This window comes from Equus quagga, unplaced genomic scaffold (assembly GCF_021613505.1).
Source record: "Equus quagga isolate Etosha38 unplaced genomic scaffold, UCLA_HA_Equagga_1.0 226_RagTag, whole genome shotgun sequence".
In the NCBI taxonomy this organism is placed as follows: Eukaryota; Metazoa; Chordata; class Mammalia; order Perissodactyla; family Equidae; genus Equus; species Equus quagga.
The window spans coordinates 832,035-858,418 of record NW_025799809.1 but is presented as its reverse complement, the minus strand read 5'-3'; the positions used below and the strand labels follow the sequence as shown (position 1 = coordinate 858,418).

At 42.5% G+C, this 26,384-nt stretch overlaps 2 protein-coding genes across 2 annotated transcripts in view; one reads left to right on the top strand and one right to left on the bottom strand.

The window, feature by feature from the left end:
* LOC124233791 (rho-related GTP-binding protein RhoJ) overlaps positions 1-8,280 on the top strand; it is an 83,478-nt gene extending 75,198 nt beyond the window's left edge. The window contains exon 5 of the mRNA XM_046650993.1: positions 6,154-8,280. Coding sequence (XP_046506949.1) covers positions 6,154-6,300 — 147 coding nt within the window. The 3' untranslated portion in view covers positions 6,301-8,280. The remainder of the gene's footprint in view (positions 1-6,153) is intronic.
* Positions 8,281-19,729: 11,449 nt separating this feature from the next.
* LOC124233783 (glycoprotein hormone beta-5) lies at positions 19,730-24,042 on the bottom strand. The gene is made up of 2 exons (XM_046650986.1): positions 23,839-24,042; positions 19,730-19,918 (listed from the first exon to the last, which is right to left on the bottom strand). The coding sequence occupies exons 1-2, from the start codon at positions 24,040-24,042 to the stop codon at positions 19,730-19,732; spliced, it is 393 nt and encodes a 130-aa protein (XP_046506942.1).
* Between the last annotated feature and the right edge of the window lie 2,342 nt (positions 24,043-26,384).

Sequence of the window (26,384 nt, the reverse complement as noted above, 5' to 3'; positions counted from 1 at the left end):
CTCCAGTAAAATGCGTACATGTCTTTAGGTTCTTCTATCTTTTCACTAAACATTCGGCTTAAATTCTCTCACTAAGGAGCATAAATATATAGCTCCATAAATAATGGTATGTGATTCCTAGCTACGCATTTTCACACCGAGGAGGCCCCCATGGGCTCGGCACCTGCTTTGCCAGAGCTCGGTTTCTGCGTGCCTTGCGTCCCGCCTATCTCCCACCACCATCCTGTCGGCGTCCTAGCCTGACTTCTCACTTGGAAGGTTGTTTTTTCTCTCTGAAAAGAAGTTGTTCCAAAACCTCCCCTCTCGTTTCAGACTTATTTTAGGAACAATGGCTGAGTTCACCACTTTATTGCCTTTTGCCAGTTTCTCCTAGCAACTGCTCTCAGAGACAGAGAATCATGTTTAGCTTACAAAATCCAATTTAGAAGAAAATCAAGCAAGAGTTTAACTTGTTTCATCACAATTCATGTAATTATAGAGATGCTTTAAGTTTCTCTGCTCCCTGACTTTCCTGTCAAGTAGTTTATAATAACAGCCAGCGTTTATGGAGCGTTTGCAGCGTGCTAGGCTGGGCGCCAAGAGCTTTACGTGCCTCGTCTTAATTAATCCGCACAGCAACCCCCTGAGGTCTGTATATTATTATCTCCACTTTCCCAGAGGAAACTGAGGCTCGGCGAGGCTAATGGGATGCTGCTAGAAAGTGGCAGGGTAGGACATGGAACTGGACCGCAACTACCACACTCTTCCCCCCAGCTCCTACAATCAGAAAAGAAGCACTTAGGTTTGGGGCTTCTTTTTTTATCTGCTGGAGCCTCATGTTTTAATGTGCATATTCTCCCCATAACTTAGACACTTTACAAGTTCAGGTTTTTCATACCCAATTCCTTTTGTTCAATGCCTTCCATTTCCAAAGCGTTTTTCATCTACCATCTCTCTTTGGTCTTAAAGGCCATTTTATTTCTAAAGGACATTTTCATATCACACATATTTACAGTTCTTTACACTCCAAAGTCAACCACATATTTATAATAAATATTCATTCTTATCTCTTTCCTTGTCTTATCGGCCCTCTTTTCACTGTTGCATGTTTTCATCTTCAGCCTACTTTTCCCATGCTTTACTCCTTTGTGATGTCTGCATGGCTACTGGATTTATTTGACAATAATTGATTGAACACCCAATATGTGCCAAGTGCTGTGGCACACTTTAGCTCTAAGATTATGATTCTTTCTGCATTCTCCTTCCCAGTTCCACTTGATACAATCTAATTTCTGACTTCCTAAGGTGTTTCTTCATAAATCACTTTACAGTTCTTCCTTTTTCCGTCTTTGGCCTCTTTTTGCCCTCTCCTGCCATCTTCTTCCTCCTGTGCCTTTTTCGTTGTTGTTCTCACACTTTGGCCTAGCTCCTGTTTCCGGCTGAGGTTTTAATGTGCACCAGTGGGGTTTCCAGTGGCAGAATTGCTGCAAAAATCCTGTAATCCCTGTTTAGTCATGTTAACCAAGCGGAGTCTGTAAAACCCTCCTCCTGACTGCAAAGTCACTGTTACCCTCCTTGTTTTGTGCTCTGGCCATTGCCTCTTCCCCCCATGGTCATTGAAAATGGGTCACGGGCCAGCCTGCGTGGCCTAGTGGTTAAGTTTGGTGCACTCTGTTTCAGCAGCCCAGGTTCAGTTCCCGGGCGTGGACCTACACCACTCGTCTGTCAGTGGCCATGCTGTGGTGGTGGCTCACATACAAAAAGAGGAAGATTGGAACAGATGTTAGCTCAGGGCAAATATTCCTCAGCGAAAAAAGGAAAAAACAAAAAAAGAAAATTGGTCACTCCACCACTGTTGTCTGAGTTACAGAGATGAGGGAGAGACAGCCCTGCCCTGGAGAGGCCCACAGGCCAGCAGAGAAGAGACAGACAAAGCATGCCAACTGAACAAATACAACAACAGATGTGTGCGCAAGGGTCTGAGGGAACAGAGAGGAGGGAAGGATGGACACATTCGGGGAGGAGAATTCAGAGACAATTACTAGGAGCAGTTGACATGTGAGCCAGATTTGAAGGATAAGGACAAGTTTGCCAGGTGGACAAAGTTAGGGGACTGAGGAGAAAAAATTCCAAATAGGGAGACCTGTACATGCAAAGGCATCCTTTAAAGCAAAGGGCAAGCACATCAGCAAGTGATGGACCATACTTCACCTGCAAATGTTTTGATCAGTCTGCACAGGTATTTTTAATGTGATTTGGTGGCCAACACTGAATAATTTGGAAACTTTAAGGAAATACACACATTTCTGGCTTCTAAAAAAAATCAGAAGTTTTGGCAACACTAGCCAGCATTTCCACATCAACTACAACTTTGAAACAGCCTTTTAGACAAGATAAGTACCCTTCAGTTTGCCACAATCCCCACCACTCCATATTACCTACATGTACTCAAGCAGTGCACTCACATTATCCACCCTTGAGTCAGCAATCTCTGCTTTAGAGTCTCCAAAAAATCAGCAGCAAATCCATCCAGCCTAGAAACGCTTCTCCTCTTTCAGCAATTTGATCATGATGCTGATTTGTTGAGATAGAATTTCTCTTGCAAGACATTTGGTTCTTTTTCCTTTTCTTGTCTCTCAAGTTGCCCTCTCTGTGTACCTTTCCCAATTCTTAAGTAAGAAATAAAGACCTTCTCCGCTATTCGCTGTTTGTTACTCTGTTTATCCCACTGACAACTTCTCTCCTCTCCATTTACAGGAAACACCTCACTTTTCCTTCCTTCTTCTCTCATCATCCTCACTCCGTCCACAACAACTTACCCATTTGTTCCTTAGTTTAGCTTTTTCGGCCACATTTCTTTACATTTGCTAGAGACAGCCCCACAGAGTGGTTAAGACTCTGGCTCAGGAAACAGACATTCAAATCTCTGCCATTTTCTTAGTTGTGTGGCCTTAGGGAGGTTACCTAACCTCTCTGGGCATCAGTTTCCTGAGCTATGAAGTGAGGATGGTGATAGGCTTACTTCATAAAGTTTTTAGGACGCTAAATGAACCCATGGACCATGAGGTCCAGCTCAGCAAACTAGAGTTGCTCCATGTGTGTGCCCTTCCAGACATGTATACAGCTAGGAAGACCTCTTTGCCGTTATTCGTTCCAGTTAAACTCTTTCTTATTCTGCAACAAATCCCATCTCCACGAGGACGACGTGGAAGTACTGGGTTTTCTTCCACTTGATTAGTGGCTGTGGATTTGTTTGTTTTTTTAATTTCTTCTTGTCAGACTCTTGTATGTTCTGTACATCTCTGATGAATTTCTCAGCTTTTAGGACAATGAATTTTAGCTATTATAAAGTTACAGGAAAAGTGTTCTTTCAGTTTGCATTCCCCAATCTCTATTTTTTTCTTGAAAATAAATCATTTTGGTAGAGCGTGTTCCAGATTGCTAACAAGAGTATCTAAACAAGGATCTGTGAATCCTGAGCTCTTACAGGTATGTTCTAAATATTTGACTGTGGAGGTCACCTTGCTCTAAGAGGCAGATGACGTTACTGCCGTAAGAAGAGCCGTATCTCCTTGAGACAGTTTTCCATTGCAAATTTCTGAGGGCACACACAGATGGTTCGGCCTTTTCAGCAATGCCTGTAACGTGGCTGTGCCTGTTGCCTAAACCACGAAGAATTCTTCTCTGCCCCTCAGAGCACCGATACGTAGTTAACAATACTCACCTGAGAACTGGGTTCTGATTCTCACACACGTTTCCCAAATCACACCCAAAATCTGTTCGCTACTTTTCCTGGAGCTGTCAGTACAAAATAATGTTATATTAACCCAGTTACACAACAATGCCTTGATCTACCGTTTCATTATCTTCAGAAATGTCTGAATTGGGAAAGACAAGTTTGGGCTCCTCCTGCACCATCGAAAGACAAGCTCTGACACAGTGTCAGCAGAACTCTGGGTGGGGGTGGGGGAAGAGAAGGAGAGAGAGAGAGCACTCGCCCATCCTGCAGGACCAGACAGCCCAGAACCCCCTGTGTGAGCTGAGCTCAGCCCAGCTCGCCTGTAACTTCCAGAATCAGCTGAGGCTTGTGACGGTTGGGGCAAGGTATTCTGAATAGAAAGGCCCCACAGCGCTTTCTGGGTATTTTTCAGGATGACTGACAAGAGCCAGCACATCACAAGCAGTCATTTAGTTGACCCATTTATTAGAGTGGTGTGCTTTTCACATGTGTTCATATCAAGTGTTGGACACATCTCAAAATGTAACAGATGACATTTCATGACATTATTACGAAAATTTTCTCTACCTTTAGCCCTCTCTTGCATCCAACTGTTTTTAATTATAGAAAAGTTATGTTCTAACCCAAAGGCCAAACTATAGTTGAAATGAAGCCACAAAATAGGTTTTCAACATCCAACATCTTTTCTTTGGCTCATACAGTGACGATGCTTTATAGCAAAGAAAAGAAAAAGTGTATAATATCTGGACCCAACCAGAACAATTTTATTTCACACTCAGGTTTTCTATCTATGGGATTTCAAATGAGTGGGCAACCTCACTTCATTAATTGTCCGCTTGACCAGCTTCCTGCAGAGTTGAGTGATCAGGGTCGTAGTTACTGTCATGGAACGAGGAAAAGAACACACAGCAAGAGAACCAAGTTGTAGGTCTAGTTCTTTCACTCTCTAGTCGGATGTCCTTAACAACTCATTTTACCTTCTGCACCTGTTCCCACCTGTTCTAAGCTAAACCACAAGTTTCCTTAGTCCACACGTTGTGAACTGGCTGGTCGCTGCCAAAGACATCCCACATCCGTGTCCTGCTTGGCCCACAGAATGTTTTAAAAATTGGTAAATATTAACTAAGAATCCAACTCCTCTTGAAAAATACAAAGATGGGCAACAGTGACCCAACATTCCTGCTTGGCAATAATTGCCTGAAGCTAAGTAAGACTGCCAATTCTAGAGGTGGGGTGCATGTCACAGTCCACCACAATCCCCGCCTCTCCCTGTTGTCTGGTAGCAGCCCTGCTGTACACATTTACATAAGTTACTGGCCCTAATAGGCATGTGATTTTGCTACCCTGCTTTGGCCGTTTATCTGCTGTGGTTTCCAGGAGCTCAGCATCCAGCTGTCTCTTCTGCATCTGCTGTCATTTTTCAGTTATTCTTACATGCATGTGATGGAAACATTTCTCCAGATGTCCTTAATATTCAAAGGCCCACATCATAATCTCATCTCATACTGAGCTTGTGAGTAATTAAAACCCTGGATCTCCTTCTCATGAACTATCTCATGAAATTGCCTGCCAAATGTCATCTGCTCTGGCCTGCAATTTTGTTGTTAATAAGAATCTACAGTTCTGACTTGAATTTCTATATTTCTCATAGGGATTTTGTGATGATCAAATACACTGTAGTATGAAATCATCAAAAGCTTTGAAATAAAGCCCTAAGCAAGCACAAAATATTGTATCATTTAAATATTCATACACTGTATACTGACAAGTAGGGTCTCTGTCAGGAAATGCTTTTTATGATTTTTATTTTTATATGCTTTGGGTTTTTTTAAACTGCTTTAAAATGTGGCTTGTAAAGTATGTTAAAACTGGAAAATAATACTAATCAGGGATTCCCTTGTTGAGAGATACCTTATGAGAAGTGCATTTCAATCAAGAATGACTTACACCACCATGTCACCCACTCTCTTTCTTGTGCCTTATCACCCACGCTGACACTTTGCCGTGCTACATACAGAAAGAGATACTTGTCACTTGTACAGGATTTACACATTCTGTGTACAATTGAGAGGGTACTAAAAACAACATCACGTAGCCCTGTTGTTCACAAAATATATTTAAACCAAATCGCTGGTTTTGAATCCTCTCTTAATTTTTATACTTTTATATTCTTATGTTAGGAATAAATGATTGTGGATCACTTTCATAATTTATTGCTTATGAAAAGAGATCCGCAACCCTTTATTGTTGATATCGGAAAGTAAAAAATATAAAAATACAAAAATTCAGAAGAGCAGATGCAAATTGAAATGCCAAAGGAACAAACATTCAGCGGCAGCCAGCTGTAGCATAGCACGGGGCTGGGCGGAGGCCTGACACCACTGAGCTTTTTTCTCTTTTTTCCCTCTCACGCCTTTCCCTCTTTTGTGTTTAAGATTGGAGCACAGTGCTACCTGGAATGCTCGGCCCTGACTCAGAAAGGTCTCAAAGCGGTTTTTGATGAAGCGATCCTCACCATTTTCCACCCCAAGAAAAAGAAGAAACACTGCTCCGAGTGTCACAGCTGCTGTTCGATTATCTGAGGTGGCTTGAGACCCGCCTCCACCCCATCTGTGGGTGAGAATGGCAGCCAACCTCTGCGACTGACCGAGCTCACGCCAAAAAGGGGGGCATGACCAGAGAGGAAGTCCCTTCACTCCGAGGCTTGCTCCTCCACCCTGGGAGCCCCTGAAGCACAGCACCCCAGTCAGCCAACTGCCACGTCCTCCCTGCCAGCCGGAACAATCCATGTCGCGCACTCTATGAGAGGCTGAGCCCAGATTTCGGCCAGCACCGCTGCTGACCGTGTTGGAAACAAGGTCAAAGGCCATCTTGCATTTTACATCCCCTTCTCCCGTGAACGTGAAGCTAATAAGAAACCATCGCAGGGAAACCAAAAGAGGCACTCAGTTCCTGTATTGGCGGCCTTACTTGATGTCTTTGACAAAACATGAGACTACAATACGTACTAACCCTTTTTTCTGAATCTGCTGTTCCACTTATGTGTCTTACATTCATTTGTATTATGTTAAGAAATTTACTAATTTACCACTCTACTCAGGCCTTACAAATCCATACCAAATTAGCCTAAAGACAAAGGGTTTTATATGCATTTCTATTTTCAGCATGTTTCTACCAAAGCTGTTAGAAGCAACAGGTACCTCTGAATGCCTAATTACAAGAAAATGTTAAAAATTTCAGAAATTTACAGAGCCATGATTTTGGAACCTGTTTGAAAGAAAACATCAACTGAATCGTTGCAGGTCTACATTTTTTGCCAAAGATTCACCCTGAAAATGCTTACGATGATAGGTAGCCTTATTTTTTCCCTATTATATTGTCTCGGCAAATTACAAATGAACTGTATTTAAGAAAGTGTATTTCTGCTCTTCAATCACATTGGTTGGGAGGAGAATATGGCAGATCTATTTTTTAAAATATTCTTTATTCAGCCCTCCCTTCCCCATTGTATGTCCCTTCCCTCCTTTGATTTCACACTTTCTCCCATGCCCAGTAATAACCTCATCTAAAAGAAGGATCTGGCCTTGGAACACAAAAAAGTATTTTAAAGTTCTCAAAGGTTAAGCAAAAGTGCCCATTTTTTCCACTTTCTTCCAGTGAAAGAGCTGCTCAGCTTGCCCCACTTGAGCTCTCATTCTATTTAAATGACGTTTTCCAAGTACAGCTGGTACTAAAATATTGTTTCTCCCTATTTCCTATCTCATTGTCCCAAATGTGTATGTAGGGGCTGGATGCGTGAGTATCAAGCTCTGCATCTGTTTATTCCCTCCTTCCAAAATGATGTGCTCCATAGAACAGGGACTTTGGCCTTGGGATGATAAAAGCCCCGGGTAAGGAATTATGTGCCCTTTCTTTATGACTCTGTCAAATATCCAGGGATTCTTGTATCACAGAGTGGGTTACTTCCTAGCTTTTAATTAGAGACTATAAAGGCTTCAAATTAGTCATATTTGCTTAGAATTACCCTGGAAACACCCAGATAGGCACTTTATTTTTTATTTCAATTGCATAAGCCAAGTGCCTCTTTGCAGCATGAAATTACACAATTTTAGTTTAAGAATTTCCAGAGTCGTATTCCTTCTCTTGGAAAAATCCAATCTTTCTAGTCTCTTCTGCTCCTGGAGGAAGCACATTTAAAAAGTGTATGGTGTGGATCTTTTCTGTTAAGACCTCCCATGACAACCCTTCAGTTTGTTGGGTTTTGTTTGTTTGTTTAGATTTCAGAAATGTGTTTTCCCTTCTTCTACATTTCAAGTTCTGTTTCTCTTCTCCCTCATCTAGTTGCTAAACATTTTTTTAAACACACACACACACACATACACCCTAAAAGAGAACGAGAGTTTTGTAAGTCAAAGCTTGACATTTAGAGAAAACAAGGACTTTCTGCCTTTGTAAATAGAAATCAATCGTGTATCAACTATAATTCTGCAGAGGTTATGAATTCATCCTTTACAAACAATAGTGAACATTTAGCCCCATAATAAATGAAGTGTGTTAACCAATTTTGTTACATTATTGCATAGTTACCTCTTGCTAAAGGGCCGCTCCTTCCTTCTCAGTGATGTGGCTGAAAAATTGAGAGCAGTGTGTTTGCTCCACCAAGGAGAATTTTCCAGATGTGTGCTCTCAACAGGCAAGTGGTTCCCCAGGCCGTCGCCTCCCTAATGGGCCACAGGGATTAACTTGTTCACAGTGGGAAGATCACGCTCTCGCCTGGAACCAGAACCTGGAGAGAGACTGTTAGTGTGGGGGGAACACAGGCTCCTAGAGGTCTCGGGAGCTAATTATTGAATAAAATAATGAAGAACAGAGCAACCTAAATAAGTTAATCTCATTCCTCCTAATTAATCATTTATTCCTTGTTTCATGACAAGATGTAGTTCATTTCACTAAAAAGTGTTTTCTGCCATAAGACTGAATAAAACTGTATTCTGAAACCAAGATAAGAAGAGACATCGAAATCTGAAGAAGGATCCTTTAATGGTCTATATTATCTTGCAAAGTCAAGAAGGGGCAGTCCATCTCCATTCGAGGGTAGAGTCTTAACTTGTCAGAGCTAGAAAAGGCCTCAGAAACTATAGTCCCGTCCCCTCATTCTACAGACAAGAAAACTCAAGCTCGGATGGGTTAGAAGAGATGTGGTGGAGCTGGAACAGATCTCAGCTTTTCTGCTTCCCACCCAGCGCCCTTCAACTCTATACTGTAATCTATTTATTATCACACATATTAAGTTGGAGTTTCGTAAGTGTATTATTGGAATTGCATCTGATTATCCTACAGATCCTAGACACATTCCAAACTCATGATTTAGGCAACCATAAATAAGATAATCCATCAAACTAGTAATAACCTAGAGACAAGAATTTGATGCTAATATGCTGGAATCCCCAGTATACAATGTAATATAATCCAAATCTAATTGCACAGTATACACTAATGTGATCTCAGTCTAATGTCTCCATCAACTAGCTAGTATGGCAGTTTTTTTTTTCCATCAGATGGTTGATTGTTTGGTAGAAATTAATAGACTCCTTGGGCTATTTTGGAAACAGAAAAGGACTAAGATACAAGTCAAAGCCACGTGGGCAGTAAGAAATCTGGGCTGATTGCTGCCAAGAAAAGTTATACTCAAAGAATAATTACTGAACGCAATAACTACAATAACCATAAACCAGGAAGCACTAAACAGGCAAATCAAAAAGCAAGTCACACGCATATGACAGGAAGGGAGATTTGATCCTGAGACTTCAATAAAAATATACCTGACCATGATATGCAAAGAACCATTTAGAAGACTTCTGGCCCATAAGAGAAGTGCCAGATAAAGTGGCTGTAACCGGACACGATTTCCATGGGACCACCAATAAGGAAAGAATATTTCAATGGTAGCAAAGAAGCAATCACAACCATGCTCACAATTTTAGGAGAAAACAACGTTAAACCTGGAATTCGAAGCCAACAAAAATGTCATTATTTAGAGCATTAGGTCCTGTGAGCAATAACCTCAAAAGTAGAGTCTTCAAGAAGAAATATTTGACTTGAGGTGAGCCTTTAAAAATGCAGCATTGCATTCATAAAGGCAAACTCATCCATGAGACCAAGGTGATGGAAGATTAGAAATTGAGGTTTTGTTTTAAAGGGATGTTTGACACCATGCTGGAAATGGTTGTCTAACCATTTCTGTCTTCGTTTTTAAATCTACCCCTATGTTTAGATGCCAGAATGCAAAATGTGCATTCTCTTCAACCGAGAGAACCACAGGTCACCAGCTATTCTCTTAAGAGTCATTGAGTGGGCTGCCCAAGGACAAATAAGGAAACTCAACAAAATATTTTCACTTCAAGGGCCATTAGGGACAGAAAGGAAAAGAGGTGGTGAGGGAAACCAAGTTTCTTACAAAGAAGTTAGGAACTTTGAAAAAGGAACATTTAGAGAATGGAGAGAAAACTAAAACCACATACAAGGCAAATACACATAGTGGACAATTCTCCCAGAGAATTGCCAATTTATGTCGAGTCTCCAGAGACATAGGGAGGAAAGGAGGACCATTCACGTGAAGAACATTCCATGTTTCTGGGTATCTAAGCAGAGTCAGCCCCCAGGGCTTATTGTGTGATAATCCTAGATAATTCCACCTCACAATTCATTGAAAACGGATGAAATGCTGGACAATCCTGTTTGGGTCTTTAAAAACCTGCACCTTCTCTGCCAATATAAAGCAGGCTGTTAAAGGAAACTTACCAAGAAATATGAGTGAATAAATTATTTTGAAAGTTTCCTTGAGCATGAACTTAAACCTGAAAAGGATGACTTTGAGATATCTGGAAAGACGGTTACTTGTATGAATGATATTTATTCCTCTTCAGTGGAAAAATCTCTAAATAGAAAGATTGCGATAAAATGCACAACAACGATAGAGTACAAACATATGAGATATTCATGATGCTCATATGGTCCACAAAGACCAGGAAGGAAATTAAGCCCTTCCGGCCCTCCTCTTTGGAGATCTCTCTGGGTTGGGGCAGGAATAAGTCAGGAAAGGTTTGGCCCATCTGTGAATCCATGGGATGCAAGGTCAGCCACAGTTCTTGGCTTTTGACTGCCACTACAGGAAATTAGAGTAAAAGCTTCAAGATTAATTTTGGTCATGATCTATTTTTTTTCTCCTTAGGGGATATTATGTCAAAATCTAGAGTCGTTTTGTGCGTGTGTGTATAAACATTTTCTACCCTGGTAACTTAATTTTGTGCCGAGTTCTTTGGTGACTCAGAAACTTTGTGACACTATAGCTGGAGTGATTTTATTGTATTTTCAGCCGTGTCCTCCAAGTCTCCCAGTATATTCAATTATCTTTGATGAACAGGATCTGATCAGTGTTTTAGGTGATATGTTGTCTGGGGCAATCTGAGGAGAGGGTCCCCAAGGCCCAGGACTGAGTTTCGCCCAGAAGCCATAGTAGCACACTTACCCTCCCAGTGACCCTGCACAAATCAGTCTTATTCAGTTTATGTTAATTCTTTGGAGAAAAAATAGAAACTCTTTCATGGCAGGGCAGTATGTTTGGGGCAGCTTTGCAAATATGCACCTAAAATTACCACCACCTGCCATTTTTTTAAATCAATTTCTTTTTTAAGCAACTGGATGTTTTTCTCGTAGAGGAGCTGTGGGCAGGAAGGTTAATGCATTGCACATTCTTCTCATCACCTGGCTTAAACTTGTTTTTGCTCTGGGTAAGCAGTAATTGCTATTTAAGTACATCTCAGGAGAACTGTGTCCCACCTGAAACAGCCCGCCTGCCTCCCTGTGTGATCTCTGCGGAGGAAATAATAGGCAAGGGAAGCACAGCTGACCTGCTCACGGGGTGGCCTTCTTACAACCTGCTTCTTACGTACTGGCTCTTCCACGTACACTTCTCGTAATAATGGAATATTGTTTCATGTACTCTTTACCCTCGCAGTTTAGTTTGTACCATGTTCTGACATTTAAGTCATTAAATAATCTTTTTTTTCTATTCTCATTTCTGGGTTATCTGAGGGTGTCTCCATCAGCCACTCAAGAAAACTGCCTTCCCCAGGCCTCTGTTAGAATGGGAAATTGTCTAGCCCTTGCTACTCAAAATGTGGTCCGGGGACCAACCAGGGCATTACTGGGAGCTAGTTAAGACTGCGGAATCTCAGGCCCAGTCCAGACCCACTGGATTCGAATCTGTGTTTTAATAAGACCCCCAGATGATTTGTGTGCACATAAAATTTGAGAATACTGGTCCAAGAGACAACCAAGTTTATCATCAGTCTTTAGCTCCACCTGTCTCCGTGCTGCTACATTCTGGGTATTCTTTAGGCTAATACTTGTGTTGTTCACATTTACTGAATGAATAAAAGGGCTTTCAGAAGTCGTTTCTTTTTCTTGTCATGTGCTGCCCAGCTGCAGTAAAGGAAAAAGCATATTTGGGAGTCGAAAGCAGAAAGCCAGCATCTGGTTTGGAAGATCTGCTAAATCTAAAATATTTCTGTTCTGAAAGTCTTTCTGATGTTTATAAGGGAGAGGAAAAATGCCCTCCAAAATCATTTTCCATGAAGAAATAAGAAAGATTCATATCACATGAAGTTATAAACTTATAAAACGAAGATAAAACAAATTTCTGAGGCCCAAAACTTTTGGTGAAGCTTCTGTCTTCATTGCATAAGACACACTGCCCTGGATGCCAGAATAAGGATTGACTACGAACAATTTGTCCTCTGAACGGGACATTCCACACATTTATATTTTTATTGCCCTAAGCACAGACCAGAATTGTATTCACTTATTCAACATGTTTTTACTAAACATCACAGGGGACCAAGCTTTATTCTCCCCTCCCACAGCCCACCTTGTGTACAAGAGCCCTTTAAAAATTGTACACACACACACACACACTGAGGCCTCTTATCTTACTCAAATCCCATTGTTGCAGAGGAAATCCTGAAGGTAAATCATACCTACCTTCAAACACATAAAGAGCACAAGGTTTAGCACTTTCTTTGTACCTGCAAGTGGCCTACTAATTTTCTGGCTAGGATGTCAGTGATCTGATCCCAGAAAAGGGACCTGGTGTCATTGTGCACATGTTGCCCCTAAGGACCCACCTCCTCCGTGAAGGACCACCTTCTCTCCTGCAGTAGGCCTCTCTCTCCTCCGCTGACGGAGTTCTGACTTCGGTACCTTCAGTCAGATGTCCTCCTTCAGGCTCTAGGCTGCAGAAACCCACTTGTGTCCCAAGACACCCTTCGACTGGAAAGCATTTAAACTGGGACAGCTTTTACATCTGGGAACAGCTTGGCCACCCAAAGCAGCCGGCATTCTTGGAAGGGCGTAGTCAAATCCAAAAACAGAGTCTTACCAAAGATCACTGTCATGATTGCAAATACATCCTAATTTCTTGCTCATAACCACTGGTGCAAGCTGCCAAAAAGTGCTTCTCACACCAGGGACTCCGCATCCTCCTGCAGCCGGCCACAGCACCGCGCACACACACCCTTCACTTCCTTCCCCAGCCCACCAAGTAAAGCCTATTTTATCTTCTTCCTAAGAAACTAATAGGGCAAGAAAACTGGCATCAATAATCAATTTCTCTTCAAGGATCCATTACTTGTCATTTTTGAATGTTTGGCTCCCAATCCCTTTACTGCAACAGTGAAATAAAACCCCATCTAAGACGTCTGAAAGCCTCTCTTCATTTGAATAAAAATGTTTCTACTCAATTAAGCACATTGAAATAATCAAGGGCCGAAGAAGAGAAACCCCCTGATCAGAGTTCACTTTCTTCTTTTCCTCCACCGTCTGCAGCTACGCAGTAGAGATTGGCATGAGTGAACTTAGGGTACGTTAATTCCCTCTGGTTTTGTCCTGAAGTTGGCTCAGATTTTTCAGTGCTGAAATTTGCAGCCAATTTCCATTGGACTTTGTTTCTCATTAACTGGTATTTATATTTCAATGGGGAGATGTTTCAGCATTAACTTCCTGAGCTCACTCAAGCAGGAGCCAAAAGCTGAACAAAATCTTCCTCTTAAAAACATTTCCAATATATTTTAAAATTCTAGCTGTCTTATTTCCACTCAGTAAAATGGGTCCCCCAAAATATTTCATTTTGAGATGCAGATTCCAAGAGGGAAATGGAAGATGGAGATTCAGAACAGCCTGGAAGCTTGGATCACCCTCCATTGATGGTGTGCCTCTCCACGTCGTTGACATCTTAGGAATCTCTGCATGAGCAGCCCAGCGAGGCCAAGAAAGCCTGATCTCTTCGTGCATTTCCTGTAGAAAGAACTTGCAAACTAACAGGATTAAGTTTCTAGTTTAAGTGCATAACTCTGTATGGATGCTTCCTCGAGATAATGACTGTTAATGGTTCATCGGTATCGTTTATTGTGTATGTTTATAGTTTATTTTAAGTGAATAAATGCTCTTTCAAATGATTTGAAGTTGTATAATATTATTTGCGACTGGGGGACAGTTACATTTATTCCTTGCTGGTAATCCTATCTTCAACATCACCAAAAGAAAATTTCCATTCTCATCTTGGTAACATTGATATACTTTGTTAAAGCAAACTGTTTTTTCTCTCTAGGGCAACACCGTTTGTTTATTTGTATGTTTGTTTTCTTGTGGGAGAGTGGTTGTAATGGAGGTTTGGATGACTTTCCAGAAGCCCCAAGGGCCCACAATCAAGGTCAAAGCATATACTTGATCCTGTGTATCAGGAAGCCTTTTTTATTAACTCGGTTATTCAATATGCTAAAGAAAGTGCACAGCCAGAGGAAAGTAGACTCAAATATAAAGCCAAAGAGCTTAGGAAGTGTTTACTTTACTCCTGATAATGAGGACCTGCAAGAGAGAAGAGAATAATCCCCCTAAAGTGCTTCACATTGGAGACGAGCCTCTGCCTTACACTGCCAATTACAGCGCCTGCACCTGCTCCTCCTTCTCATCCTTTCCCTATTTCTCTTTCCTGTGCTTAGACATCACCTTCTCAGAGGTCTTTAGCACCCGCTTCAGATTCTCCAGCATCACAACAACCAGCCACTAAGCCTTCCAGATCTCCCCATACACAATTCCAAACAATGCCATTCATTAAAACAAAGGGAGATTGTAAAAGAACTACCAGAAGATTCATTTTGCAAATAAGGACCAAAGTTCTTCTAATCCAGTAAACTGTTTCACTAGTAGAAATTTTCCACAGAAAATAAAATTTGCCAAATTTGCTAAAGAATGATTTAAAAGTTACTTCTTAATAATTTGCTTTAGTGTTTCAAAGAAAACCAAAAAAGACAGGATGCACATTATTTTTAAGAAAACGTCTCCTGAATGAGGAAGACAAGCAGTCTTCTTGGAAGTCTTTATGAAATAACACTTATTTTGTCAATGCTACGTTATTTTCAATTAGATATATATTCATTTATTATTTCAGAAATGCTTTTTTATTACATTAAAAACCTAATTAATCTGAAGAGTTAATAGGGCCATTGCAGCAGAATTTGGTAGTTTTCTGCTGGCTCATTTGTTTCCTATCGCTGGAGGAAGGGAAGCATGAATTACCATTTCCATCAATGGAGTAATATACCCAGAACTAGCATGAGCTGTGAGAATTTATACTCTTCATTCAAAAATGCTCCCATGGGGAAAAAAAAAAAAAAGCCAGGGAATTACCTTTCTCCTTACCTTTCGTTAATTGCAAAATAAACATATTTCCAAGAGTAAGGAGTTGCTGAGAGTCATTTTTATCTAGAGCTCTCCTAAAAGGCACCGGACCATCTGCCATCATTCCCCTGACCCAGTGTTCACATTGCCTGGAAGGCAAGTTGACAGAATACAACCTGCATCTCGGCAGCAGTCTCTCTGAATTGCCCTTGCAGGCTCCACTCCTTTTCTCCTTCTGTCTCCCGTCGTGCGCTTTGATTTGAGCTACATCAAAGCATTATCTTCCTAGAGCTTATACAGGAAAGTAGAGAAAAATTGCATCCTCCATAAAAGAACCCAAGTTTGCATTGAGCCACCTCCTGAAGGGACCACAAACATGCTAATGAATGGTGAGAGAGTCTGACATCAAGAAATTTGAAGACTTCTCCAAGCAGGAATGACGTGGAAGGAGCGCTCCAAAAGGACATCGAGCGCCAATGGAAAGCATTTGGTTCTGGGTCAGAGAAACCTGACACGTCTGCTGTGTATCTGCTGTCTGCTCTTGGGCAAGTTGCTTGACCTTCCGTTTCATCTGTAAAATGGTAATGGTAAAAGGGCAATCACAGTGCCTATGAGCATGGTTGACACAGAATTACAGACAATTGATATAAAGGGTCCTGCTTATAGTGAGAAACCCATAAATGGTGGCAATATTTTTATCTTTATTTCCCAAACACAGTGCCTTGCACAAAATTACAGTTAATAAGTATTTGTGGAAGTGACGGAGAGAGGGAGAGAGAGTGGGAGAGAGGGAGAAAGGAAGAGGGAAGAGAGAAATTTGAGGAAGATTCAAGTTTAATACTGACAGATATTTTCCTCTTTTTAATTAACAACTTTCCTGGTTATAATACACATTCATTGTAGACTTTTTTTGATTACCTCAGGCCATTAGCCAGCACCACAGATCCTGCGATCAGAGTCCTCTGGTTTTGACTGGGGCTTCGCTGCCTGGTACAGCATTTGTGTTCACCTTGCCTCTAAGGAGGCATCTGTCACCTCCTGGTCTCTGCTATTCTGGACCCCTCCCTCGTTCAGTGACACCAGGAAGCCCAGTACCATGGCAGGTTCTCCAGCCATCAACCCCAGCCTGCAAAGGACAGCCACTATCGAGCTTGTCTGTGACACAGGTGCCCCTCCCCAGCGCTTTATTCCTTGTGCTTTAGTGGAAGGGGTGTCCGCTGAATCCTCCAGGTGAACACAGCCAGCTGGTGGGCTCTCTGGTCTTGTGTGATGAATTCATTCTAGCAGGCCCACCTCTCTGAGCCTTTTGCCCTCAAATACAATGCCAGGATAGTTCTGGCATCTTCTCTTCATTAATGTTTTCCCCAAGCTTTAAAGAGTCATCCTAACAGCACATTGGGACTAGAGCCAACACAGGGAAGGTCCCTCCCCAGCCGGGTCGTCCTGAGACTAGACCCTCTTTATCCCGGTAGAACCAAGGAGGGGTTGTGCGAGAGTTTGAGGAAGGCAAGTATCATCACTTAGAGCATCCTCCTTGGGTGGGGCCTCAGCCTGGTCTCCAGGCAAGGGGAGGCTGATCTCCTCTAGCAAGGATGAGCGGGGCCCTTCTGCAAGGGAACCTCAAATTAATTGTCCAAACTAATTGTCATCCATTAATTGTCCCCACTCCGGGTCTCTGTGTCCCACTCCTTCCCTATGAGGACCTTGCCCTAAGTATAGGAGACTGCTAGGGTGGTGGATTCAGCTTTTTAATAATTCAGCTGTTCTCCCGCGTAGGTGTGAGGCCTGGTGTGCAGCACAGCTGCCCTCCAGCTGCAGGAGAAGGGAGTCTCTTCAAATGCGGCTCTCAGGCCACACCCTGAGTGCTTCGATTGCACCTAACCAACTGACCTACAGGCCTGATGATTACCATTGCTCCCACCTCTCTCAAATGTCATAGATATTGTATAAAGCAGGATATACCTTCCCACAGGTTTCCCATCCCAGTTCATCACAGGGGAGTCAGTCATTGCAATGCTACAGCGTGCCTGATGGCTCTCAGAGCCAACGTTACTGCTTAAGGCATTCTGGCTGAGCTTGTCAGAAGGCAGCTATGCTGGAGTTTATGCATTTGCCCCCTTAGATCCACTCTCCACCCTTCTTCAACCTGCTTCCCAGGAAGCCAACATTTATGGCCTGAATCAATGCACTCTCTCACTCTCTGCTCTCCCACTTGATTCGTCAGAGGATCAGGGCGTGGGAGGAGAGAGAGCAAGGCCAGGTATTTGCTCCCCACTTCCCTCCCCGTAATGGTAATGGCTGCATCCTCCTGCGAAAGGCTGCAGCTCCTGTCAGGCATCCCTCTCCTGCAGTTCCCTTTGGGGTCTGATAGCCACTTCCTCCTCTTGTTCCTTTGGCCTAGGGTTGCCCCTTGCTTCTAAACAAGGGTTTAGAAGTGTTTTCCTACCCCCTGTTGGTTTCCTTAACTCTGTCCACACATTTATAAATAGCCTCTTCTTTAACTTCCCTCAGTATCCCCCTGCAGTGTCTTTTGTTTCCTGCCAGGACCCATTCTTTCTTATGCTGTGGTCCTCTTTTCTCAAATTCTGGCAAGCCTTAACAGCCTCTGCTTTTTTTCTCTGAGTTTGTTTAAGAAGCAGCCCCTTCTCTTAGAAATGCTGATGGAAGTTCTGAAGGACGGGTTGAAAACATTTGAGCGGTGTTTTATTATCCCTAATCAACACCCCCCACCCCCCCACACCCGTCCCAGCAGAGACCCCAGGCACTCAACTCCTTCTTCTGTTAGAGTCCTTCTTGCCTACCAACAGATCTGCACTAAAGGTTGGGGTGGATTTGGCCCATGTTCTTTGTTCCCAGATGTCCATGTCAGCATCCCAGCTCCTGCCCATCGATGCCAACATTTGCTTTACTCTTTTCATGGGGACGCGTCGATTCCTCATTCAGGGAGGACTCGTGCCTCCCCGCTGTGAGATGCCAGGGGTATGAATGCAGACTGAGCCACCTTTGGCCTCACAATACCCAGTCACCTGTCTGTGTCCCTTACTAAACATGACATCCTAAATTATCACGTAAGTGAGAACAACCTCGTAGTTGATTTTAAGTGTACTTATTACTGTTATTCCAAGTGTATTAAAGACTAAAAAAACATTTTGGAAAGTTTTCATGAATTCAAAAGACATGGGACATGCTTTATTGACATTAATATGGAGTTCCTGGCATATTGTGAAAAAGGAACACGGTTAATTTCAACTCCAAAAATGTCAGAATTAAAGACACTTGCATAACATTAGAGTTTAAAAAAAAAAGTCACAGCAAATCAGCTGCTGTAAGATTTTAGCAAGAACAGGAGCTGGACAGTCACAGACTTTTCCCTCAAAGCCAGCAGTGCAGTTTTACTCCTATAAACAAGTAAAATTTCTGAATTTAAAAATTTACAATTTAAATTTTAAAATAAGCCTAATGGGAAAGAATAATTATGATTGATCATTTGGGGCACAGCTTTGGGAGAGCAGCACATGAGTCTAAATACATGAGCTTGGTTTCACAAGTTTTTAAGCCTAAATGACAGCCCTAGCTATATATTTTTGCTGAGTTTTTTTAATCACAAGGGACCTCTTTATTAAGGACCTTAAAGGGACTTTGGGAATTTTGCTTGGGAAAAGAGTCACCCAAATCCAGATGCCTTTCAGTTTGAGCCACGATTGCCCTCCCTTTCTCTAGTCTGAGCGGTCTCTGTTTCTTGTGTCGAGAATTGCTCAGTTAAAAGAAGGGAGTATTTTCTCTAAGGAAGCTTGCAGTTGGATTTTCTTTGTGGTCAAGAGGCCTAAAGCATTGGTTTTCTTCACTTATGGGCCTTTAATCATAAATCCAGTGGGAGACCCATTGTTAAATAGGACACAAGAATTTAAAGACTTTGTAGCCCCGTTTCCTAATTACACCTAATGCATTTGTACCATTGCCATATTATAAATCCAAATTGGAGGAGGATTATGATATACAAATTATGTGCTGAGATTCAAAGTAACGAAAAATTAATTTGCAGGTGTGTGAAACAGAGACTTTATTTCAGCGCAGGCACAAACATTGTTTTGCATCTTTAGCGTAAGTATGCTGCCTCTGGGCCTTGGGCCTGAGCAGGACCTATGGGGCACAGGGAAGCTCCTCCACAGGCGTGGCCAGAATTACACGGTCCTTGAATCATGGGCTGTAGCTGCTGTGCTGCCCGTGCAGGTGGGTCCGCGAGACTCATGGCCACCAGCTGTGTTCGCGCCGGCTTCAGATGGTCTCGCACTCCGTGGTGGCGGTGGAGCAGGCCCCGCAGTCACAGCGGACAGCCACAGGGTAGGTGTAGAAAGGGTCGACTCCCGGGGCGCAGTTGGGCAGCCTGACTGTCACCTGTTTGGTCTCATTGTAGGTACAGACTCGATGATGGGCTTCGATGTAGGGAGGTTCCAGAATGGGCTTCTGTCCCCACAGGTAGAAAACAGGGAACCCGTTAGAACATATCATCCTGTTGCATTTTCTTGGTACCATTTATCACTATCAGAAATTAGCCTGTTATTCACTTGTTTCCTTGTTAATCTGTGTCCTCCCAGGAAAAAGCAAATTCCTGAAAGCAGGATGCTGATTGTGGTCACTACCATCTCCTGAGCTCCCAGAAGAACCCCCGGCACACAGCAAGTGCTCAATAAACATTTAACAAAGGAATCATCTTGATCATTGAAAAGCCTTCAAACTGGTCTCCTCTCTCTACCGTCACCCACAACAGTCTATTTACAACACGGCAGCCCCAAGTGATCCTTCTAAAATTTGAGTCCCATCCTAGCTCCCCTCTGCTCAAAGCCCCATTGATTTCCCATCTCCCTCAGAGTCAAAGTCAAAGACCTTACCATCACCCTCACGCCCCACACCCTCTTCCCTGCACCTTCACCTTCTGATACGTCTCCCACATGCCCCTCTGGCTGGCTTCCTCACTCTGCTCCAGCCCCAGGGGGCTCCTGATTGTTCCTCAAACCCACCAAGAACAGTCCCACTCCACGGTCTTTGTCCTTGCCATTCCCACTGCCCAGAACGCTCTTCTCCTTTGTGATTCACTCCTTCCGCAACCTCAGGTTTTTGTTCAAGTGTCGCCCTCCCAGGGCAGCCTTTCCTGACCATCCTATCTGAAACTGCAACATCCCGCCCCACACCCTGCAACTTCCTCTCCTCTTCCTGCTTCATTTTTCTCCATAGCACCTGTCAGTACCATGTGACATATATGTTTTACTTACTTGTGTTGTATTTCTCCCACTCTAGAGAGTAAGCTCCATTAGGACAGGGATTTTTGCCCATTTTACTCACTGCCATGCCTCTACTACCTAGAATAGCACCTGCCACCCAGAAGGTTCCCAATAACTATTTGTTGAATCATTGAAAGAAAACAGAGGGAGCAGGCTCCCGAGTGCCCAGCGCACTGTTCCGAGGATTGAAGGAGTCGTTCCTTCCTGCACCTTTCACAAATCTTGAATTCAAAGATAATTTTGATAAACAAAACATATAGATCACAAAGTCAGCACAAAGCAGTAGTTAAAAGCCCAAACCCTGCAGTCAGGGCTACTGAGCCTGAGTCCCTCTTCTGCCACTTACTGGAGACCTTGGAAAATCCACTTAACTTCTTGAAGCCTCAGTTTCCTCATCTGTACAACAAAGTGTCTAGCTCACAGCATTGTTGCGGAGAGGAGGTAAAATGATACATGTCATGCAGAACAGTGAGCACCAAGTAAGTGTACAGTAAATATAATCTACTGTTCTTATCAAAGCAATTAGAAGAGTAAAGAAGTAATAATAAAAATAACAATTTACAAGCTTTCAAAGGACAGTGACTTCTCTTGTCCTAGGCAAATAAAATGTGTTTAATGGAGGCCCAGGGTGAAGTTCTGCATGAATGTCATGAAAATGATGGCTTTGCCTTTGACAAGGACCATATAGAAGTGCTGAATGGAACATCACCAGCTTCCTCCTGCTCCTCAGGTAGCATTTCACCCTTCCTCAGTTTGCTTCATGCCCTCTTACCCTCAGTAATCTGGAATCCCAGGCAGCGTTGCCAGATAAAACACAGGGAACCCACCCTGTAATATTTGAATTTCAAAGAAATGACAATTTTTTTTTAGTATAAATGCATCACAAATATTGCATGGGACATATTTATAAAAAGAAAATGTTGTTTATCTGACATTCAAATTTAGCTGGCATCATGGTTTTGTTTGGTTTGGTTTGGTTTTTTGCTTATTCTAGCAACCCTAAACTTACCAGCTCATGAGCAAAGGCCATTTTCAGCAATAGTTCCACTTTCAAAGTAAATCCAGCCACTTTGTCGTCATGAACATCCTTATTTTCAGACAGGCTCCCCAGTTCAGGTACCAAAAGTAAGTGCTTTCTATCTCGGAAACTTTCAGATTGCTGGGGAAATAAATCTCATTCTTTCGTTTATTTTCTATAAGTAACCTTCCTTTTCATAGCGCAGTGAAGGCATAAATAAAAGCTGGTGAACACTAAGGAGAATCTCGTTTTCTGATGATTTTGGTGCTTCTGTTTCTCCAGTAAGAACACAGTCCCTGACTTCTGTCAGTGACCATGATCCAATTAAAGGTTTCATCAATTTATAAGGAAAAGAGAAGAGAGCTGAAATGAAGGACATGGCAGTTTGAGATAGATTTGGGCCCAGAAAGACCTCCAAGAAGCCCAGAATTTAACTTCGAGCAGGGGGAGGCACCACCAGGCTGAGCCTTTAATACAAGAAGGTGCCAAAGTTCCCTGAGTACTTGATGTCAAGTCACAGCCACGGTATCCTTAGCAAGTGGATTTTCATTTGGCTATTAAGTCTCAAGCACCTGAATGATGCAAAAGTAAAGTTAATTGGGTGAAGTAGTTTCATTTAATCTGGAGGTTTCATTGCCATAACCCAATTTCATTCATGGGCCATAATTTCGTCTAAGGGATAGCAGCTTGCTCTCTGAGTCCCCGAATAGAAGGACATTTTTCTTAATGGCACTGTCCTCTCCGGCTGCCCATGGGCTTCTAAGTTGATGTTGATTAGGCTAGAGGATGTCCGATTCCAGGTAGAGGTCAATACTATGTACTTATTGAATGCCTTGTTCATATACGACACTTTGACAAGAGCTGTGAAAAGTGCAACAATGAACCTCCGTCCTCAAAAACCTTAAAACCTAGTGTTGTGTGTGTGTGGGGGGGGGGGGGGGGGGGAGTAAGAAAGACAAGCCCTAGACTAGAGTCATGGGCTGACCAGGCAGGCAGAAAAACCCTGGGGAAGGAGTTGGCACAGGAGACAGGCATCAAAGAATAAATTGAATAATGACAGATGGAAATGAGAAAAGATATGAGAAATGGACCAAAGTGAGGTGTCATGAGGGGTGTTTAAGAAAACTTTTAAAAATCAGTCTGACAAGGCCAGAGCTTGGACTATGTATAGCCTCTGGGAAAACAGGCAGACGTCGTATTGCTGAGGACCTTGACAGCTGGTTGTTGAATTTGCAGTACTGGGTGCTCAGTAGTGGTTTTTGAGCTGGGATAACAAGATCAGAGTTGGTACTTCATTAGCAACCAACTCGGGCCTCAGTGAGAAGAATCAACAGTCACTATGTGGTGTGATTTGATGGGGTGCTGAATGACCGTCTTTCTCCCCACCCCTCTAACATCTCCCCGCCTCAGCCCAACAGGGTTCTAACTCTGTTTGAGAATTTTATCCCCATTTTAAATGCACTGTCTCTGACATGGCTGGATATAATTGAATATAAAGGGACTTAATAAATCTGTCCATTATAATCCCTGAGGGCTCGAGGAATTGTGGTGGGGAGTGTGGGAAGAGCAGGGCTGTGGGTGAGGCACTGGAGGAGGGGCTGAGGATGCCCCCTCACCTGCTATTTAGCTTAGAGTCTCTCTCCTGGTCCCTGGCCAGCTTCATCACAGGTGGAGGAATACAGGGAAGACTTTTGGTCACAGGCTCGAACCAAGAATTTATTCCCAACTTTCCAATGACTCCCTACATGACTTTGCAGTCATTCACCCCTTGAATTCCTCCATGTCATCTGCAAAATGGGTAGAATAATAGCACATCTTGACGTTCCAGAGATCATTCCCAAATACACAGGCACCATGTAAATCAAATGATTAATTTTATAAATGCTTGGTTAGAGTGGCAAGATCATATCTCTTTCAGATTATTTTTGAAGGATGCCAAATAATCATTACTAAAAGAAAAAAAGATCCACAGGAAAGGGCGGATGCCCCAGCTCTACTTGATTTCATTAAAAAAGTGAACACTCAGGAAACCAACACACGTGGCTGGCCCTAAAGGCGTTGCCCTATGGGCCTATCTTGGGACTCACCTCCCAGGTCTCACAGCGGCCCCAGCAGGCATCTGTGGTGATCCGAAGGCCCCTGCAGCCCGGCTTCTTGGCAAGGAAGGTAAACTCTCTCACAGCACAGCCCACAAAGGTGCGCAGGTCCCCACTGTAGGTGCCGAGGACACAGCCACAACCAGCCAAGAGGAGCAGGGCCATGGGGCCAAGGAAAAGGTATGCCAGCTTCATGCTGTTTCTCTGCAGAAGGAAGGGAAAGAGAGTTTATCAACAGATACAGCTGCCTGCCGTGGGGCAGCCCACAATGTATTGTTCACTATCAAAGTGACCTTGCTCTTAGCATTTCAGGAGAAATGAGCCAAGAAATTGTAAATGCCCACAACTCCAACACAGTGCTCAAAATCTCTCTAAGTGGCTCCAGTATGGATTCCATGGACCCATTGTTCTCCTTAGACACCCAACCCTTCAAGGGCATTCTCAGACTCTTCCTTACCGTGACCCAACTGCTAGACTTGACTTGTGTGTTAAAGAAGTTTGTTCCAATGGTCTCTTCAAAATAAATGCAAAACATGAGTAACACCAAAAGTAGACCTCCCCTCGCATGGACTGAAGTTACAAGTATGGAGAAACACTTACCTGATCTTGCTGGAGCTAACTCTTCTTTTAGAGCTAAAACTCTCACCCAAGACTTCAGAAAGTCACAATGAGTGGTACAAGTTTGCTCTGGGTAAACGTCTACCCTCTGTTACTGGGCTGCTTGATTGCTCAAATATATAGGAAAGGTCTTGTCAATCAAGACAAAAGAGAGGCCGATCCTTACAGGAACCACTGAATACATCAAAGCCCTGGGATAGAAAGCCTGTCTCTATTTTCCAAAACTGATTAACTTAGAGGGTGTTGTTCTGTTTCTTAACATCACCTACTGAAACAGAAAGTTACCTTGGTGGGTGACATAATCCTAGGGGAACAGTCAAATGTAGTTTACCTGGCTCTCAGGAGAACAAACGCACTGGGGCAAGATGGATTAAATTTTCCTTCATGGTAACCACAAATTTCCTTCGAAACAGGAGTCAGTCGCTACCAGCTCATGGCAAACTCTTTCCCTTAACTCACAGCACACTTCAATACATTGAAAAATAACAAAACAATAATTCTTCCTGGAAAAAAACACAGAATCACTAACTGAAGGGATGGAAAGCACAGTGAGAAGAAACATTTGAAAGTCTTCAAATTAGTTGAGAATTGGATAATATTAATAACACTTTAAAATGAAGCATATAGGGAAGAAAATAGCAAGATTATCTTCCAGCATCGGAATTTAAGATGACTTTTCATTTCTTCTATATGGTTTTCAGCATTTTTCACATTTTCTACATTCAGTATGTTTTTAGAATAGAAAGTCAATTAATATGGCTACGTTAAAAATTAAAATAAACCAATAAGTATACATTTGTGTTGCAAGTAATGATATTCAATGCTGTTCTAATGGAAATGTTTCATTAGATTTCTGGTTCTTCAAAGTCTAAACTAAAAATTAAATCATATTCTTTATGAGGATAGCACACAGCTTATATTCCAATTTGTAACAGCAGCATACAAATGGATTAAAAAAACTGGTTGTTCACAGCGTTATTCTGGATTCTCTAAAAAATAAATGAAGCCGACATTGTTCTTGCCCTTAGCAGTGTACATATCATAGCAAATAACAACATAGCCAGAGACATTTAAGATGCATATTAAATAAATAAGTGATAAGAAGTTTAAGCATTTCCATTTTCCGCAAAGAAAGATGTTCTCTAAATAAACATGCTACTCATTAAGGCTTTGGTTTTTCAAAGCATCTAACAACCCTCATGCTAGGCCATCAATATATCATCCCTAGAGTCAGATTATTATATGTGTTTTATAGAAAATTGAATTAAGCTTGGAATAGTGAGAGGATTCTCTTTGGCCCTTCAGCTTGTGAGTAACATAAATAGAGCTGGGACACTATGGGGACAACTGCTCACCTGGTGTGATCGTCCCAACTTGCTGGACCAAGAGCTGGCCAGTTGGCAATGAGTTGCCATCCTGAGCTGTGTTTCTAAAGAGGAGTCTCAACCCTTTTCAGTTAGACCTGAAACAAACATGCTTGTGTCTGGAATGTCACAAGATAAGGAAAGACAGCAAAGGGAAGCCAAGAGTACCTTTCTTTCACAATCCCCAACTTCCTTATAATGTAGAGCTGTGGCATGATGCCTACCCTCCACCAGCATTAACATTATAATAATGACAGTTTATAGTCACTGAGTACTGTGGAATCTGCTCTGCTCCTACACATGTCGTCTCTAAATCTTACATCAGTTCTGTAAATCAATGATAGTCTTCTTTTTACATTGGGAGAAATGGAGGCTCAGTTATTTTGCAACGTGCTGCCTCCAAAGCCTTCGACAACATTGGGGTTGGCAAATAGGTTTGTTTCATCCCCATAAACAACTACAGTCAATTGGAAGGCAATACCTGGAACACGGTGTTAAGAAGGTGTCTGAATTCACTCCCAGTGCTGAGGGCAGGGACCCATCAGCTTCATCACA